This window comes from Centroberyx gerrardi, chromosome 22, assembly GCF_048128805.1.
Source record: "Centroberyx gerrardi isolate f3 chromosome 22, fCenGer3.hap1.cur.20231027, whole genome shotgun sequence".
Classification (NCBI taxonomy): Eukaryota; Metazoa; Chordata; class Actinopteri; order Beryciformes; family Berycidae; genus Centroberyx; species Centroberyx gerrardi.
The window spans coordinates 9,922,488-9,936,726 of record NC_136018.1 but is presented as its reverse complement, the minus strand read 5'-3'; the positions used below and the strand labels follow the sequence as shown (position 1 = coordinate 9,936,726).

Sequence of the window (14,239 nt, the reverse complement as noted above, 5' to 3'; positions counted from 1 at the left end):
AAAAAGAGCATGACTGAATGGAACATACTATGTGTTGCACATACTGGGCCGTCTGTTTGGTACAGCCTCCATCTCCAACAACACAACTGTCTACTTCAGTTTACGTGCTTTCATGTACCATCACCTCCCTATTTTCCTCCGAGTAAATCACATCACCAACACCTCCCTACTCTCTTCCCTATTAAAAAAAGAATCCAGTGGGAGTGTTTCAAAAGTGTTTTGATCAGCACAACCTTGATCTGCAATCAGCCGAAGGCTTTGCACATTAAGCATTCCTAGTGAACTTTTACCATTGTGTCTCTCTTGCACATGTATACAGCAGAGTGGCTTGGAGTAAAGCCTTGTGGGTACAGCTGTTAAGAATCATCCATCGCTGCATTGTAGGAGGATAGTGGAATGCACAAGTGGTTGTTAGGGCAGAAAAACTAGAGTCTCCCATAACATGCAATTTGCTAAAATAGATATAGCGTGATCATTATGTGACATCTAACATTATAAATACATACAGGACCAATGCTGTTTTTATAGCGTGGCATTCATTCGAGTCTTCATGTATTGTCCACGTAAGATATTCCCCGCACAAATTGCTTTTAGTCAACCCAGTGAGTGTATTTGTACATGAACTTTAAATGTATGGATGTTAATGCCATGTGTGTCCATAATAACCCGCATAAACTCATATCCTGATTATGAGGAAGCTGAAGGATAGCAGGGTTATGGTGATATTTGCAGGGACACTGAGGCTTAAAAACACCTTATCTTGTAAACACCTCCTGGTTGAAGTGGGTGTGTTGGTCTGTGTAAGTTCTGTTTCCATGGTAATATCCAGAATATTTCATCTATTGATGTACACAAGGACATCTGTCACTGAGATATGAACATGCATCTCAACAGCTTATGGTGCATTTGACCTTAATTGGCTGTTGTGAGCTGGTTTCAGGCATACCATATACATGTAAACACATTCAGTACTCGCTAATTATGTAGCAGCTGAGAGATTGGTGAGCAAGGCACCAAGGCCTTAGGCTAAGTGATATCCTTTCTGTCAGCTCACTTTAGCTTCTGCAATACAGGTTCATATAGAAAAACTTTCTAGATTGATTTTTCCAAATTAGGTGGCCAAATTAGGTGGCCAATTTAAAATTTGTAACAGGATATTCAGGACTTAAACATTTCTGGGCATTGCATTCTTTAAACCAATTGACGATGATTGACTAAGACTAAGACATTGTCTAAGACTCTAAGACAAAACACCTCAACTCTAGTCAACTCATTTTTGTCAAAATGTGAATTTATTGTAACACTATCTCATTTACCCTCTTAATGTTAAATTTTGTTTGTACATATCTGGCATATTGTTTGTATATGTATATGAATAAAAACAAACAAACCTGTAAAAGAACTAATATACCAGACACAACATGGTGGCGCATGGTCCTAACTACCTGAAATATCCTAGTTATGTTAGCACTATATGATGTAGCTGTTTAGTTTAAATTTAACCATTGTGTTTTTGCAAAAAATCTGTTAAGACATTCTGTTGTGCTGTGCTAATGTGAAATGGAGAGTAATATTGTAGGGTCAAGTTATGCGTTTTCACACAACTAGACCAATACATTTGTATGTATCGCCTGTATTGGTGACAACTAGGGGATGGGAAATGAAAATCAGTATTGTTATCATAGATTTCAAGGCCCCAAAATACTTTCCTCTACTAACATGAGACTGCTAGACCAGAAACACTCTCCAAACCTCTTCTATTCACCAGTATAGGTCAGAAATGATAAGCCAAAATAAGATGATAAGCCTAAAATAAATGGAGGAATTAAAATAAAATAATGATTAAAAAAACAGCAACAACAACAACAACTCAACATCTCAATTGAAGCCTGAAACATCCAAGTAGCAGGTGGTAATAACCTGATGTAGTGCTTCAGCATCGTCATGGCTGTGTCTATAACTGTTTATCAAAAAAGTAAGTTTACAAACGAATTATTTCACAAACTCAATCAATTTGATAGTATTGATTTACTTTATCCATGACGTACTGTGTCTGCTTTGTGAATTGCAGGCTGCCTTACAACTTGACAAACTGGGATTTATAAAAGATTTCTGTTCTATTCTAGTCTACTCTATACTCCTGTGTTGTCATTGGCGCGTGAAGATGGGAAATACAATGACGTGGACCAATGGGATTCTGGGTTTATTCCAAAGCACTTGGTTCCGGAGTGGCCTGTTATTTTTTAAGTCGTAGGTGAAATATTGGTAAGTATTTCTCTGTGCGATGCTAATTTTGTCTGTCGTAGGGCTAATCTGCATTTTATATATCTAATGTAACTAATGTAACTGAGTGACTTTCTTCGGGTGACAGCAGCTCATCGCTCGTGAGAACTTGCTCTCTCTCCCTCGCTGGAGAAGCATTTTCTGAATTTAGCCATGCCACACCATGGCGTGTAGCGTTACTCTTATTAGCTTTCGATGAAACAGCAGAATAACCGTAGCCACGAAACACTGGGAAATTTACAAAATGATAAACTGTTACCGAGATCTCCACTGATATGACCTACATATTGGAGACGGGGATTTGCACCCCGAGTATAGGCCTAGGTAATATGGGAACTAACGTTACAGTGGCGGAGTAAGAGGATTTTCAAAAGCCCGTCACACTTCCAAATATAACTAGGAATATGGTGATCTCCCCCATGTAGTTGGGTCTGCAGCAGCTCGCTCCAGGCTGTAGACGAGCCCAGCTCCCGTCTGCATGTCAGCATGGACACATACGGACGAGGTGGGGCTCGAGGCTGTCGGATTAACTGGACAGTAACATGGACTGATGGGCAGACATACTCACCCGCTATCCACCTGCCGTGTTTTAGCTTTATTACCGAGCGTTTTCATTTGTTTATGCGTGTCACCTAAATAAGCAGCAGATGGCGCTACATCCCAGTTTAAAAAGTGTTTGAGAGTTCAATGACATTTTATCCATTAGCAGGTCGCCCTACAGTCCAGAACAAAATGAATATGTATGCAGTGCCCAGCCCGGGAATACCAGGGTGTCCGCCGGGATTAGAGTACCTGACTCAGGTAAGAAGTGGGACTATTTTTTCATTATGGACATGGTAATTTATTAGTAAAAGAGCCTGTATGGTCCAGTAGCCAGTAGCCTAAGGTCAACAATTCATTTGCCAGCCATGCAGTGAAAATCTAGGTGGGAGGAATGAATGTGTCACTTTCCCCTTCCTGACTGCCATCAACATACCCAGCAGATACTTAACCAGTGCTCTATTTCAGCTGCTCTGTGGCCAACACTAGACTGTGGCTTTACTGCCTGCTCCTGGGTGTGAGCGTGTGTATGCCAATAAACTTTCTCTTCACTCCCTCTGCAACTACGCCCACTCTGTTAAATCACTGCAAATGCAAAAAAAAAGAGTGCTCAGCAACAACTTGGCTGCTCAGGGAAAAAGTTTGATGTTGACTTCTAACACAATGAGCATCATATTTCTTCAGTTTTTGGTGGTTAGATGTTACAAAGCTTGACTGAGTGAGAGCCAAACTTTCCCTATGATTGTGCCTCTACTGCAGCCAATATTTCTCTTTGTGAACAAATATCCAGTGTTGGAACTTCAGCACCCAGCAACAATGGAGGCACAGAAAATATTTTGGCTAGTAGCTGGCTGGCTATTGTCTGACAGACTATGGGACACCTGATTAACTATGCATACTGTCGACCAATCAGAGCATTCATTTAAAACCTGGGTGTAGATTGTTTACACCAGGAAGTAGATTGGAATTCTAAATCTGTTGATTAATGATCTATTGATTCTGTTGACAACCAGAGGGAGTGTTTTTCAAAGGGCGCAAGTCATTGCACTGGACCTTTACTTAAGAATTTAAAATCCATTGTATGTTGTTATCTGGTTATCTAGGTGGATCAGCTACTCATCAAACAGAAAGTGGAGCTCATTGAAGGTATGTAAACATGTTGTAACCCCTAAGAACATATTACTGCTGCTAGTTCTGTTTAATAGACATGGGTCATGCGTTTCTTTTAGCGATAACAGCTGCACACATGCATATTGTTTATCCCCGCAGCCCTCGTTGGCTTCGAGAGCAACAACAAGTACGAGGTGCGTAACGTCATGGGCCAGAACGTGTTCTACGCCGTCGAGGAGAACGACTGTCTGAGCCGACAGTGCTGCGGCCCGCTGCGCTCCTTCACCATCCGCGTCCTCGACAACTTCGGGCAGGAGATCATCACTGTCACCAGGCCCCTCAAGTGCATGTCCTGCTTCTTCCCTTGCTGTCTACAAGAGGTGAGGGAGCCTCTTTGAAAGTTACTCACATTGTACCTGTGAAATGAAAGTCTTCAAACTGCACCACCACTTTTTTCCGTTCACCATATCCATTATTATTTCCTCGATATCTTCCAATTTTATGTGCCCTTTATTGAAAAACCTTTTCCTCTGAGGACATGGCTACCCTCAAACCAATCACATTCTGTTCTCCCACAATCCCCCGCTCAGCTGGAGGTGCAGGCCCCCCCGGGGAACACAGTGGGATACGTGATACAACAGTGGCACCCGTTCTCCCCCAAATTCATCGTCCAGAACGAACACAGAGAGCCTGTACTGAAGATCCACGGGCCCTTCTGCGGATGGAGCTGCCTTCCAGATGTTGACTTTGAGGTAGGTTTATCCAAACACAGAAACCCATTAAATTTGCGAAAACATAACACGACACGGTAATATTCCGGCCCTCGGGACGTTTTTGTAAGGGATCCTCCTCCCGGTCTTTTGTGAGACAGGAAATATGTTTCTAATCAGGGCGGGTTGTGGCCTGGATGGAGCCGTCGTACGGGGCATGCTCCTGTGTGGTACAGTGTGCCCATTGTTCCACGGCTCAGCTGGTTTTATTAGACTGAGCTGCGAAGGCAATTTGGGTCAGTGATACAGACCTTTCACCAGGCACAGAGCAGGGGGAACTGAAGCATGACATTACCATGGCAAATCCTCCCTAGCTGCTTTGAAGTCATAACCGGGACGCTAAAATGAAGCCACTGCTTATGTGGCAGTGGGCAAAAGACTGGAATTGCGTGGCATTATGAATTCTCCTATGATCTCCTTCCAATAAAACCAAACAAGTTTAGGGATTGATCTGTATCCCAATGCAACACATTTCAACATTTGTTCTTTACTGTGCCTCTTTCTTCAGGTTTTGACCATGGATGAAGTCAGTAAGATTGGGAAAATCAGTAAGCAGTGGACCGGACTTCTTCGGGAGGCGTTCACAGATTCAGACAACTTTGGCATCCAGTTTCCCATGGACCTGGATGTGAGAATGAAGGCTGTAATGATTGGTGCATGTTTTCTCATTGTAAGTGTGGCATTCAGCAATCCTCTACAATAGTTTTCTCCGATTTTAGTTATGTAGATATAATCAACGTGTCATCAAATTGGTAACAGGATTAACTGCAATTTTAGCACTTTTAAAAAGGTACGAATTTTAGGATTTTCACATCGTATATTAGCAGTAGTTGAGCTACTAAAAATGTGGCCACAACAGCTGCAGTAGCCTCATATGACCCGCTTTCCACTGGGAATGATGAATTACTCTTCACTGCTTGTTACAAATGTCATGTACCTACTACTTAGCCTACACTTTGTGGAAAATATGACCTGAAACCTCCCAAATCACCCTGAATGCAAAACAGCTTGTTGGAGCTACTGTAGAAGCACCAGTCACATTTTATTGCTAAAATTCTCATGTGCTTTTACAGTTGATTTGACAGTGATATATCATGGGAAATTCTACCCGCATCTTTAACTGCAAATAGGCATTAGACCAATGTCATTTCAATGCTTCATTTTAATATTATAACACCTATCTTTCTTGCTTTCTTACTTCCTTTCTACAGGATTTCATGTTCTTTGAGAGCACTAACAACTAGGAGCCAAATAGGATTTCAGAGCCAGCAAACAACATTCCTGGAGGAACAAGGCCATAAAGCCATGGTGATCAGCCCTAAATGCCCTAACATAGTGCACCTTTCAAATGGTTAGTGTAGAGAAAGGACCAAAAGGCACCTAAATGTGATTACTGAGCATGAACAATGGAATAAAAGATTTGTTTTAGTCTTAACTGCTCAGGTTGGATGTTAGAACACATTGTTGTTTCTGAATAGAGATCTGGCCAGGAGTGTGAGTACACAGTGTGGTGTTTTTAGCTAATGTTTGTGACAAAGTCTTCATGTGTGTTTACATTGTGGTCGCTGAGGCCATCTGGGCCCAGGACCAGTACTAAAAATGCTTGAATAGGAGGCTACCACCCATCTACCACATAGTGAATCAAACGAAAACACCACTGCAGGCATGTGCTGTCTACACACAAGCTGTGAAACCAAGAATGAGTGTCATGATCATACGTGTGCAAAAATAGTCGACCAAATAGCACTTGTCTACTTTGGTCATAATGATAAGTCTGAAGTTATTTATTTATAAAACAATATGCTTGTAGCTATATTGTGTCAGAACTGAAGGAGTCATGTAATGTGGTGGTTTTATTGATTTATATTTTGGTCTATTTATTAATTTGTCAGCATAGCAGTGTGCGTGCGTGTGTGTGCATGTATGTGTGTGTGGGCGTTTCAACTTAAATATAAACTATAATGTGATATTAAGTAATATTTTCAATGGCATAATGAGTGCATTTACCAACTCTAGGAGGTTGGTTATTTGCAATGGATGGGTTACTACTTCATTTACTATCCCAGTCTTGTCCACAAGAGGGAGTTAGCTTTTCATTTAAGAATAACCCACTGTACAAGCCAAATGAACAAAAGTAATACTTGCTCTAACACTTAGACATCATGCCATATGATTCATTCAAATATTAGTGTCTAATGATACTATATATTTTGGTACACACTCAGGTTGAAATGCATGCTACTGTAATATAGGTTACCTGTTGGCACTGGAAATTACACATCTGCAACTGATACTATGAATGTAAAGAGAGATATTAATATTTTGGAGGGTTTTTTTTACATTAAAACATATTTTCAACTGAATATCCGTACTTTGCATTCATTTGTATCAACCTGAAACAGAACTCAGTTCTGCTTATCTTCACTGCTGTATTACAAATGGTGCAACTAGAACATAACAGCAATAGTTAGATAAAGCCTTGATTTCTTTTTGGTTTCCCATTAACAGTGCTGTGCACCAACTTCACCACAAAATGCTATAGAATTGAGTTTGGTCAGCATGCATCCCATGCATGTCACATGGTCAAGTCATGTATTGCAAAGAAGTAGTTTGAGATACAGAAAGTGACTATCCATCTGAACAAGTCATTTTTATATTATTGAGTCTTAAAATCCTATTTTCTCCATTGGCAGAATGTTTCACTTGCTTTAAGACAAACATGAGACTAAATGACCTGTAAATATGGATGTTTTTTGCAGTAATACTTTCTGTTTTCAAAGTTTAAGTGGCACTGTTGAGGAAGTGTGCAATTGTAAATTTGAGTCAAGATCAGGCTGGACACTGCTGTTATTCTCACCTGATTCATTTGACAAGTCTAATTTGCTAGAATGCACTTCTATAGCATAATTATTAATGATAAGAGGTCAGTGCTACTTCCTCTGAAGGCTCTTGAAGGTCGTGTTTTAAAGCCAAAAACAAAGTCAGAATGGGATACAAAGGGAATTCAGCTCTTTCGATATACAGTATAGTGCCAGTCAGTTATGTGAAAAACCAATGACATGTTCTACATTTGCACTAATACTGTGAACTAATAGAACATTTAGTCATGCAATGATGCAAACAAGCTCTGAGCTAAGCTATAATTGTGCGTAAGTCCGTAAAAACACATCAATAAAAACAAATTAATGTTGTTGTGATGTATGCTGTTTATTGTTCCTTATCTCACTAGGCACAACTGCATTTGATTACAAAAATATTTAGCACTTCCCTCATTGAAATAATATTCGTAAACAACTGCTGACCTCCTGGAACCAGGAGGCTCCAGGAGGCCCTAAAAATACAATATGCCACTTTATGGCAATGAATCTATTTGCACCGATGTCAGACTTTATAAATGGTCATCCAATTCATGTGAAACCATCATGCTTTGTTTGAGTTTTAGTTCATCTGAAAGATTCACTGGCTAATTACCATCACCAAAATACATAAGAAAATAGTCTGATTTATGATCAGCCATTTTCTCACACAGTTTCTCATAAAAAAAATGAATGTTTTTTGTTTTGCTTCAAAAAGCTGGCTTGCAGAGTAATGGATTGGATTGGTTACAGCAGACACAGATGTCCTTGTGAAGACTAACAGAAAGGTAGTTGAGGTTTGTGAGAACATTTCATTTTCTCCCCTTTCAAACAAGCCATTAACCTGAAGCTGTTAACCTTGGGTGTAACCTAAAGAACTCTCATTTCAAACTGCCTTTTCAAGCTTTTTTTTGTATCACACCTCAATGAAAAGAGCTGCTTTGGGGCTGAGCAAAGAGCAAGGCTGGAGGAGAGAGGGTTGTGCTCAAATCCCTGCCTGCTGCTTCTGGTGCATTTTGGAGCAGCTCCCATCTTTGCACCAACTATTAGCTTGGCTCTACTCTTCTGTGGAGCAGAGAGAACGGCACACATCTTTATATCATTACCCTTCATTTCTGGAAGTATGTAACTAGTACTGTTCTGCAATTACTCTCAAATGTTTTTGAAAAATTTGAAGCAGATCACGGATATTATCAATAATCCACTGTTCTTAAGCAATAAGCCTACTAAAGTAAAACAGAGGCCAAATTGCAGAATGGGAAAAGGCATAATGGCTGGTTCTAAAGTCCCACTAAGACACAAGTAGCTTAAGCGATGCAGAATTGTTCACATTAAACTTAGAATGCTGCACAATCTCAGACTTCTATGAATTACTGTGAGTTATGGCAATTGCAAATTAGCTGTCCTTTGTTATTTGTGTTGACTTGACACACATTCAATGCATGACACAATTTCCCCGAGTTATCTGGAAAATATATGACACAGCACAGCTCTAAGTGCTATAGTTAATTAAGCAGCGGTCGGAAAAGTTAATGTATGCTGCTGAGGCTTATGTGGCTTATCTTCAGCAAATCTCTGCGACAGGATATGTAATTGGCCTGACAATAGACTCCTAATGACTTCTTGCTGTCTGTGGTGAGAGCATTTGTAAACAAACTGTGTCTAATCACATCGGCTCAACTTCACATTTTCTCCTCTGTATTTTGACCATAATTTCTGTGGGTGTGGGAGTCTGACATTCATTGTATTGGTAAGCTTCAAGCAGGGGAGACGCAAGTTTCAATGGTCATACAGCCTTGTAATAAACAGTTCCAGGAAGGAAGGATAAATTGTTGAACTCTCTGACCTTTGAACTCTTAGTGACCCTCAGCATTTCAATTAACCTCACTGGGAACTTTCCCCACTAAAAAAGTTATTTAAGGTCAGTGAAAAACCAGCTGTGGTTTCCAAAGGTTACTGTTTTTAGCCTCAGAGTTTGTCCTCCAAATTCCTGTTTACATAAATGGGCTATGGAGCCTATAGGCGTAAATTGCATTTCTGGATTTTGGGGAATTGTGGTGTCAGATATTACGTGCCACAGGAACACAGAAAGCAGGCCAATAATGAGAAGCTAGTTTCTGGTGAATGAACCACCAGTGTTCTTCTCATTGCAGCAGTGATTTGCTGGGTGGGATGTGCCAGAGTGGGAATGTTTACTTCAGCTATGTGGGATTTTTTTTTATGTGAACCCCCCAACCCCCCCCTTTTCCATCTAGTCCCCTTATAATTAAACGCACATTAAAGCTTTATAACCCATAAACTGTGTTTGATCATTTTGTTGTGCACATCTTTGACAATGACATTTACAGTGTCATATAGCGGCCCGGGAGTCAGGCGGTGCACGCAAAACACAAACATCAACTTTAACATGCTTTGCCTTGTTGACTGCAGCAGATGTGTAAGTTAAGAGCATGTGATGTGGTGTGTTTACACTACTGACACTTTGCATTCTGGGGGCTGGGCGCCGAGGCTCTTCCATTGTTTATATTTCACTCAACTGCTGGGTTGAAGTACCGCATACATATAGTCTGTTTGAAAGGGCTTAAAAAGAAATGGGGAATGAAAAATGCGCTGTGATAACAAGGCTGATTATGTTATTCCATAGGTATGTCCTTTTGGGATCATGATAACAAATCAGCAGTAAAGCCAAAACCTTAATGGAAACCAGATTTACAGTCTGTATCCTACTAACATGTGGAATAGAATATACTCCTGTGATCGGTTTCTGAGCACAGCAAGTTCTGCAAAACAAATAGCTTAATTTGCTCGATGTTGGATTGATCCCAGTCAGCATATCTGGAATTTCCGGTATCTATGTGTTAAGTCCACTTCATTTGACAAATGACCGAAGCAACATCTGTGCAAACGCCGCCTGAGAAAACACAACTAGGGGACAAAGACAGCAGATGTAGAAATAAAATGGGGGTTGGTATTTACTTTAACATTGGCCTTCGTCGGAGTGAAACAAGGGTTGGAAACATTTTAGACCTCACCAGGAGGATGGAAATGATGCAAGGTGGCTTTTATTTCCTGGACAACATTGTACGATAACCGCTATGGTAATTCTGGTATGTTTTTTTTTTGCAGCCTTGTGGTTTTAACATGACCTCTTAATGATGACATTCTGTGTTACACTAATGAAAGGCCGGCGACAGCGCTCATCCTGTGTAATTTCGAGGAACACTCCCCAAAAAAACATCTCTAACTGTCCAGTAAAATTCCAATTTAAAGTACTGGAAATCACCAGGGATCAAAAAATGGAAGTTCTTTTACTACTATACTTCAAGTATCTCCATGCTGTTTATTCTCAGGTTTGTTGTCTGACACAATAGGTGAAGCACCGCCTGAAGAAAAGCCCATCTTCAGGTTGAGATAATCCATGCCTTTGCTGCCTAGCCTCTTTCCCCTCTTTGTGGCCAGACTCTGGGGTGACAAGAAAAGTGTGCTTCCTGTGCTAGTTAGAGTGCTATGATCTCAGCTTAAGTGCAGTGTTGGTCTTTCAGGAAAAACCCCTTCACTTGCCCCCTCCCAGCAGCCCCTGCACCACACCCTGGGTCCAATGGAGGGCCTGTGGCCTCGTAAGTGGGACCGACGCAGACAGAAATGGGCCGGAGATGACGGAGAGATGGATTCTCAGGAAGACGAGCTGACTGAGGGAGAGGAGCGCTGCGCTTTCCATCGATCTGAACTAGTAATTAAACTAACAGAGAGGAGTGATCAAAGCAGACCATTTGGAATAAAAATAAAACCCTTTCTTTTAGAGGCATGAGGCAATTGTGGGTTCTCCATCAAGGTTTTTTAGGGGACCCACTGTCTAGGATAAGTGACTCACCATTGCAATTGAAAAACCAACCGTTGCATCACCAGAGGGACTATAGTCAAATATACAGAGCAGTCCCAGAGCAGAAAGAAAGCCAAGGTGTGCCCTAACCACTGACAGTTCTGTAATGTCATGTTGGCTTGGATATTTCCTAAACTAGGTTATTAAGATAAATGAAAGGGACAACATATTCTTTTTTTAGATTATAGGCCTTATTTTTGGAAGTCATGAATATCAGTGAATGCAGAACAATAGCTTTGAGGTTTTTCCACTTTGCCATGTGTTCATTTTCTCATACTGTCCTTTGGGTGGGTCTTCCAAGGGAATTTTTAGGATTATGTTCAATACTGGGCATCTCTTTTATTTAATGTCTGCCTCCCTAATGAACCATCTGTTACTGTTACTGAGTCCATGTCCATCTATCATGACAATCAAGCCTTCAGTCTGATTAAATTCCAACAGCGCCTACAAACCCACTGTCTCCACAACAGTACTCAAAATAGAGGAAGTGCTACTGTTGTCTAGGCAGCTGCGACACTGTTTAGTCTTTACTGATGGAGGTTGGATTCTGGTTCTGTGTGCATTTTATTTGGCACCAAAATTAGCCAAAATTAAATAGCAGGCTTAAATACACACTGCCGGAGCTAGAGTCGTGTCCCCGATTCTACGCTGCCTTTTCAGGCCGATTAACAGCCACATGTGGGTGTGTGTGCTTCAGTTCAGAGTCTCCTCTGCCAGCATCTACTGAGACCCAGGCAGATGTAGAGAGGGGTTAATTGGGTGCAGGTGTGCCTCGTTGTCCTGATGGGCTCCTGGCTCTCTCCGCCACACTCCATCCTCACCCTGCTTACCGCAGCGGCCTTTCAGCTTCCATATGATTTCGTCAACTTTTGTGTAATTAAATGTAATTTTCTCACCCACACACAGTCAACTCCAAGTCCAAACTGGTCACCATATGAGAATGTGTGGTGCCACTGCCAACCATGTGCACTCTAAATGTGTCACACTTCTCCAAATACTGCCTAGGAATGGTAATATGCTAAATCAAGACTTTCAGTGACTGGATGGATTAATGATGCCTATATGCTCTATACAGTATCTCACAACTCCCAATACAGTACTCTGGTGGGATATTACAAACCTCATATAACTTCTGGACATCATTGTCGGGGTAAAAACAAAACCAGAGGACATTTAACTGGCTTTTCCAAAAGTTTAGGGGGTGTTCAGACTTGGACCAGTGAATCGAAGCCAGGCAATGTTTATTCCCTATCATATGCTGCCAGACGCAGCATGAGCTTCTGCACCACAACCACTTATATTTTCCAGCTGCAGAGAGTTACCTAACCAAGCTAATCCCCACAGGGCAAAAAACCCTGTTAAATATTTGTCATTGGGCCATTCAATGACATATTCTTCACACTTCAATAAGGCTGTTTTTGATTGTATACAACAGGGCTGATGCCTTTTCAAATCTGGTAAGCCTTGGGTAAGCCATGCAGTTAGTTTAAACTTTGTGTGTGTCTTTGTGAGGGTCTCGTGGGAAGGAGTCCCTCTATTCTGGTTGTTGTCTGTATGTATGCCTTTCTATTTGAGAGACAGCAAGTTTTGAATTCATAATTTAGTCATGAAACACTAATATCACTTCTATTCAGACTATTAAGCACAAAACAACACTGTGCCTACACTGCACGCTTACTAGATCAGTTGCATATTTTAAAATGCAGCGAAAGGAATGATTGAAGTCCAAGTCAAGTATGTTTAATTTTCTGGCATAGCTCTGCTTTTTTCTGGTTTTACCAGGCCCCACTGCGAATAAATAATTTCTCTCATAAAAGAGTTTAACCTCCCCCTTCCACAGCGTACAAAAGCATAGCCTGGTGATGTCATTAAGTAAAGCAATCCAGGCGCTGGCAGTCATCACTGCTGCCATGCATGGTAATGTTTGCCAGACAGGAATGGTTTACAGCTGGGGGGGCAAGCCTATTGCACTTAATAAGGAATGAAAGACACAAATGAGAGAAAGCACTGGTTGCAAGGTCAGTTAAGACACAGGAAAGCCATGGGCGAGTTCCACAGAAACAATCACACGGTAACTGGAAGTTTAATTTCATGTCTGGTTTCTGTTTCCGCCCTCATTTCTCCCCCGCATGAGTCTGTACTGTAGGGATGCAGGAGCAGCTATGACATCTGCAGCATCAATTAAGTGTCAGCATAGGTACTGTACTGTAATTAGGTAGGTAAAAGGTGATATAGGGGTTATAGAGAGGCATCAGCTTTGAGCCTCATATAGCAGGAACAAGTCAACTGTGTTGCATAGCACATCTACAAAAAATAGCTTATGGAAAATAGTGAGTTTTGTAAGAAAATCTCCAAAATATATAGAAAATAATTCTTAATATAGCTCGGAAGCCTTTTAAAACATGTATATTTAGTTTTATTTCGTGGTTTACATTCATGACGCTGAATGAAAAGTCTCATAGTGAGGAGGGGGTAGAAAGGCAGTGCTGTTGATCTACTTACATAGGGGAGGGGAGCAGGGTGGGAGACTTCACAGCAGTGGGGGCGTTCAAACACAGCTGCACTTATTCAATCACACTTTCGCTCCGGACGTCCCTCTGTCAGGGGTGAACACCGTTATCTTCCCTCTCCACTGTATCTGCATGGGCTAACTTCACCAAGAACCAATAGTGGCTGCAGTTGCAATTAAGGAACCACGCCTTTTGCTCTCTGTTTTCCCCTGAATTACACAGTATTTATACCCTTCCCTGGAGCAACTTGACTAGTGAGAGGGCTGTCTCACACTCGCTCGTCCAGAAAAC

The 14,239-nt window shown here is 41.2% G+C and overlaps 1 protein-coding gene across 1 annotated transcript; it reads left to right on the top strand.

Annotated features, from left to right (window-relative positions):
- The first annotated feature begins 3,015 nt into the window (after positions 1-3,015).
- Positions 3,016-6,031, top strand: LOC139929518 (phospholipid scramblase 1). The gene is made up of 6 exons (XM_071922438.1): positions 3,016-3,084; positions 3,927-3,969; positions 4,093-4,313; positions 4,524-4,685; positions 5,212-5,373; positions 5,915-6,031. The coding sequence occupies exons 1-6, from the start codon at positions 3,016-3,018 to the stop codon at positions 5,945-5,947; spliced, it is 690 nt and encodes a 229-aa protein (XP_071778539.1). The 3' UTR covers positions 5,948-6,031.
- Positions 6,032-14,239: the final 8,208 nt, after the last annotated feature.

Bases quoted from the DNA above. Each gene is read 5' to 3' on its own strand.
- LOC139929518 (XM_071922438.1), top strand. From the start codon at position 3,016: ATGAATATGTATGCAGTGCCCAGCCCGGGAATACCAGGGTGTCCGCCG. The intron at 3,970-4,092 runs GTATGTAAACAT...TTATCCCCGCAG, and splicing joins GAAAGTGGAGCTCATTGAAG to CCCTCGTTGGCTTCGAGAGC. The intron at 5,374-5,914 runs GTAAGTGTGGCA...TCCTTTCTACAG, and splicing joins TTGGTGCATGTTTTCTCATT to GATTTCATGTTCTTTGAGAG.